The following is a 6,000-nucleotide window of genomic DNA, read 5'->3' as shown; positions in this document are numbered from 1 at the left end:
AGTATTGAACGTGTATTAAACATAGTAAAATATACAGTATATATTAATGATTCAAGTATTATTTATAATTTGATGAATATATTTGTTTAGTTAATGATAAACAGTAGAAATATGATGCAGGTAGAAATTACCTAGATTGAAGGTTATATGCATGAATATGAATTTTATCAATATTTTCTAAGTCAATGTTTACTAATGGCATGTTTAGCACATAATCCTATTTAATAATTGGATTGTGAAATAGTAGATATAAAGTTTATTAATCCAAAATACGCCCACCAAACTAGTACGAGAAAATTCGATTAATTAAGTACAAATTAAATCAGTTGTCCAATTCCATGAACCCTTCATTAATTACTTCTGAGAGCATCTCCAAGGGTCTCATCTCCAAGTAGAGAAAGTATATAGAAAAGGTATATTATGTACTCCCTCCGTCCCGCACTACTCGCACCTTTCCTTTTGGGCACGGAGATTAAGGAATGAGTGATAGACAAAGTCAACAATTACGGCTGTAGGTATAAATTGTTACTAAAAATGGAAAGAGTGCAAATAACTTGGGACGCCCAGAAAGGAAATAAGTGCAAGTAGTGCGAGACGGAGGGAGTATTTACTTTCTTAAAAAGTGAAATATACCCTTTTGAAAAATAACACATTCCAAAGGAAAAAGGTATATAGAAAGGTAAATTATTTTTTAAAAATAAAATAATAGTGCATTAAAAAACATAAAGTGTAATACATTTCCCCTTGGAGAAGGGTTTTTCATGAAAAGAAGGCAAATATGGTAGTTATAAAATTTTACCTCTCCTTTGATGGGAGGTAAAGATACATCTTCAAGATGGGAAAATGTATAATACCTTCTCAAATACCTCTTCAATTGGAGAATGATTTTTCATAAAAAAAAAAGATAAATATGGTAGTTATATTAGTTTACCTCTCCATTTACCTCTTCCCTTGGAGATGCTCTAAAGATAGAATTAAGGTCATGTTTGGTTGTCAGGATTCTGTATGAGAAAGTAATCTGATTCCTTAAATTTTAAATTCATGTGTTTGTTTCCGTTTTTAATCAAACTGGGAAAGTAATCAAAATCCTGAAACAAGGAAAGTTAGCACAACTTTTCAGGATTCTGAATCCTAACTTTTCTTAGGTATTCTTTTTCCCAGTTTTAGGATTCATACATATTTAATGCAATAGAGTACAGTTTATTATTTTATTATTATTATTTATTATTATTATTATTATTATTATTATTATTATTATTATCATTATCATTATCATCATCGTCATCATTATTGTTATTATTTATTACAATGTTTTAAAAATAATTTAAAAGTATAAAACATACTTAGTTTCAGGATAATAAATAACTATAATTCAAATTATCATAATTATAACTATATTATTAATATTTATTTTTATTTTTATTATCATAATAATAAAAATTTATTAATAATTAAATATAATTATAATTATATAATAATATAATAATTATTAATTTATAAATTAGTAATTAACAATAAAATTGTAGTGAAATTTTAAATTATAAAATTTATTCAATTAAAAATTAAGTAAATATAATGATAATAATAATAATAATAATAATCTTATTTATTATTATATATTATGATGTATAATCCATATTTAAACTATCTATCGTAATAATAAATAAAATAATATAATTATTATCATTTGTAATTAATAATTTATTAAATAATATATATTATTATTTTTTATAAATAAAAAATGATAAGTATATTTTTAGTTTAGTGTTTAAATCAAATATATACGTTCAAATCTTGATATTTTCCAAACACGGGAAAGTAAAGTTATTAGAAATCATATTCCCGGGATTCATTTTCCCAGGAATCATTTTCCTTGCCAACTTTACTTTCCCGCCAACCAAACATGGCCTAAACGTATTTCTATTGCCCTGCATAATGCGATCTTTAAGAGCTCTGACGTTTCCAAAAAAAACCACAAAATAGATTTAAATCAATTTAAAAAATAAACAAAAACTCTTTACTTAATTAGACGATCAAGTCATAAATTTTTGATAGAGATGCATCAACTACAGTACTAGGCACTTTTTTATACACTAAATTAATAATGCACTGTCCGAAAAGCCATCATCCTAGTACACCTGTCGCCTAATGACGCAATTAGAGCGTAATTAAATCAATAATTAATTCCCTCAATGCCCATAAATAGCATCAAACAAATCATATTTAATCAAAAGGATAGTGATTAGCTTGCATCTATCGCCTTAAGAAGTAAGCAAATTCAACACCTGGTCACATCCCATTGGCCACCTAGTGGTTTTCAACCTTAAAAAATTAGCCACCCACTTAATTTAATTTGATTTAGGAATAACAAGACAGTGCTTTGTGTCTAGATGCACAAGCCCTTCGTTCTACGTGGCCAAATCTAAATGAAACTCACCACCTTTTCTTGTCCAAACTTTTACATCAACATCATTATTTGTTTTGATTTTAGTTAATTCTTTTGGAGTATCATACCATGTCACCTATGTCCTTAACAAATCTTTCTTCTTTTTTTTCTATTTTTATGGCGTAAGAAGAATTTTCGATATGCACTCAATAAACTCTTAAAAAGATGCAAGTCATATCTTAAAACCAATTGTGACATACTTATATTAATCAAGGTTATATTGTAATGTTAGAGTATAATGGACATTCTAATGTAAGAGCATATGGTGATGGGTTACTAATTGTACTCCCTACGTTCCATAATAGAGGAGTCATTCCATAGTTATGGAGTACTTATTTTCCATAGTTATGGAGTACTTATTTTCCGTTTTAGTAAAAGTCAACATATTTCTTCTCACTTACTTCACTCTCTCTTACTTTATTCTCTCTTTATCTCTCTACATTTTTCATTTCTTACTTTATTCTTCTTTTACTTAACTCATTTAGGCCATCCGCAATGGGCGGACGATGGCACGCCCGATGGCGCGCATCGTCCGCGCCATCGATCGTCCGCGCCCATTGCGGATACGGACGATAGGTCGCGGACGATCGTCGCGGCCGATACTAAGGGCGCGGAGGATGGCGCGCCCGATGCCTATCGTCCGCGCCATCGTCCGCCCCATTGTGGCGTACACGGACGATGGCTGCGGACGATAGGCATCGGGCGCGCCATCGTCCTCCCCATTGTGGCGTACACGGACGATAGGTCGCGGACGATGGCACGCGGTTTGGTTGTTTTATAAATAGAGTTCATTCGTTTTACATTTCATTTCACAATTTCACTTTCGAAACTTACATTTACATAATTACTACGAAATGGCTTCAAGTCCAAATAGTCCTATGTTTAGTGGAGATGCGCGTTGGCCGGGTACAGAACCCGGCCAATATCGTTCGTTCGACACCAACGCCCAATACGATCCCGATTTCAGTACGGACGATGGCACGCGGTTTGGTTGGGAATTGCACCGACTTAGTTTTTTTTTTTGTAAGTTGAACGGTGTAACTTCTTTTTTTATTAATGTGTCCCCGTTTGTTATTTCGACCTTTTTATTTACTCGTTATTAATTGTTAGTTGAAAACATTTAAATCAATTAAACAAATAAATAAAATGATGATGTGGCGCGCCATAGGGCGCGCCTTAGGGCGCGCCTTAGGGCGCCCCACTGCAGGTGGGGAGGTAGGAGGATAAAACTGCTGACGTGGCGCGCCATAGGGCGCGCCTTAGGGCGCGCCTTAGGGCGCCCCATTGCTAATGCCCTTAACACAATATTTTTTAATCTCCGTAACGAAAAAAAATGTCTCCATTACTATGGAATGGAGGGAGTACATGCTTAGGTTATATTCGATTAAATAAATTGCTCGGGCTAAGAATGGCGAACAATAAATTAGTAGCTCAGATGCAGTTCAAAATATAAACAATAACAAAAAAATAACGAAATCAACTTATTGTGAAAAACAAACGCGATTGATGAGTATAATAGACAATCTAATGTTAGAGTATAGGGTGATGGGTTCGTAATTAGACGTGCTTAGGCTTTTCTCGATTAAAAAATACACTCTCCAAGAATAACGAGCAATAAAATAGGGAGTAGTACAAAGCAGTTCTGGAATAGAATTAACAGTGACAAAAAAGAAATTAATGTATAGACAAAAGCTAACGCTACATCTACAATCACTACAGAGAAAAAGCAGCGGACGAACACAAGAAAACATAAACATCGGACGTGCTTAGGTAAGAAGTGTAATGACATTTGTATAGTATCATGGAGGGTATTTAAGTAATTTCTCCATGTTATTTGAGGTGGGATAGAGTTGATCTTTAGATTGTGTGAAGAGGTGTGATTATACTGATTATGTGACAATGACATCAAATTTTGACTAAAGACCATAGTTTTTTTCCTCCCCTATATAAATATGCACTTATGTCATGGAATTTTGAGGACAACTAAGTAAGATATCTTACATAAAACACACTATTACATAACCCCCCCCCCCCCCCCCCTATATATCCACACTAATCATAGACTTGAGTTTTTCATGTCTTGGAGGGTAATGTCGCAACATATGGGGTGGGATGCCACAGATGAGGGGTGGCGAAAGGGGCCATGGACTGCCGAAGAAGACAGACTTCTCATTGAGTATGTCAAATCCAACGGCGAAGGCCGTTGGAACAATGTGGCTAGGCTTGCAGGTACGTCCGAGCACCCATCCTTTTGTGTGCTCGGTAATCTCTTCTTAAACTTTTTTTGCACCAAAAACGACATAGCAGTTGCCAAAAAACCTGGCAAATGCTCCGTGCTTGGTAAATTATGCTAGCTAAAGCCCTTTTATTAGTGGTATCTTATGATTGAAAGCTTTATACTTGATTTGTAGGGCTAAAGAGGAATGGCAAGAGTTGTAGATTGAGATGGGTGAACTACTTGAGGCCTGATCTCAAGAGGGGCCAAATTACCCCTCATGAAGAAATGATCATTCTTGAATTACATGCTAGATGGGGCAACAGGTGCAATTTTCGTAAAAACCCTCACTTTTTTTTATATATTAATAATAATAATAATTGTTCCCATTTTACTTATTTTTTGAATGAATATAGATGGTCAACTATTGCCAGAAGCTTACCGGGAAGAACCGACAACGAGATAAAAAACTACTGGAGAACTCATTTCAAGAAAAAGTCCAAATCCTCCTCGGACAACGCAGAGAAGATGCGGGCCCGTCTTTTGAGGAGGCAGCAGTTCCAACTTCAGCAGCAGCAGCAACAACAACAACAACGACAACAGCAGCAATACGAGCAGGATCAGATAGACATGAAAAGGATCATCGCAGCGCTGCTCGATGATCACGAGACGAGTACTCCCTCTGACCTGACCGCCTCGGACGAGCAAGGACTCTTGTACTCGGTGATTAGTAACTGCGCGACGGCAGCACCGGAGGAGGAGGTGGTGTGGGATGGACTCTGGAACTTGGAAGGTGTCCATGGGAATTACGTGGTAGCCAAACCAAATTTAGATTTCTATTGAAATTTCCCCTTTTACTTAATTGATCAGTACTATTAAATAGTACTGGTTTTTTATGTTTGTGTGCTACTACCCAAGCAATTGACAACCAAAGAAGGTTTTCAATTGGGAGATTGTGATTTCTTCTTGATTGAAGAAATTTATGTTTTGCAGCTAATAATTTGTCATGGTCTCTCATAATGTATGAATAGTTTGGACGTGGTAGCATGTCCAAATTTATGTTTTGTAGTAAACAACAGTTTTAAGTAGCCAAGTTGGATATATTTTAGTGTGTTTATGTCTCTATATTTTTATATAGTTATATATACACAGACACAAGTATAAATTATCTGAAAATCATAGTACTAATTTTCATTAATATCGAAGTATTTATTAGCATATGAACTAGATGACAGTTTAGGAGCTTATAGATTCTTGATTTTTTCTATCATTAACTAGTAGCTATAACTGAAAAGAACAAAAAAGGGAGAAAAGAAGAAATTTATGTTATAATATGTCC

At 34.3% G+C, this 6,000-nt stretch overlaps 1 protein-coding gene across 1 annotated transcript; it reads left to right on the top strand.

Annotated features, from left to right (window-relative positions):
• The first annotated feature begins 4,504 nt into the window (after positions 1-4,504).
• Positions 4,505-5,734, top strand: LOC121808539 (transcription factor MYB2-like). The gene is made up of 3 exons (XM_042209083.1): positions 4,505-4,675; positions 4,858-4,987; positions 5,078-5,734. Exons 1-3 carry the CDS (start codon positions 4,522-4,524, stop codon positions 5,502-5,504), a joined length of 711 nt encoding a protein of 236 aa, XP_042065017.1. The 5' UTR covers positions 4,505-4,521; the 3' UTR covers positions 5,505-5,734.
• Positions 5,735-6,000: the final 266 nt, after the last annotated feature.

This window comes from Salvia splendens, chromosome 6, assembly GCF_004379255.2.
Source record: "Salvia splendens isolate huo1 chromosome 6, SspV2, whole genome shotgun sequence".
Taxonomy (NCBI): Eukaryota; Viridiplantae; Streptophyta; class Magnoliopsida; order Lamiales; family Lamiaceae; genus Salvia; species Salvia splendens.
Note: the sequence above shows the minus strand (reverse complement) of the source record. Positions and strands in the feature narration are given on the sequence as shown.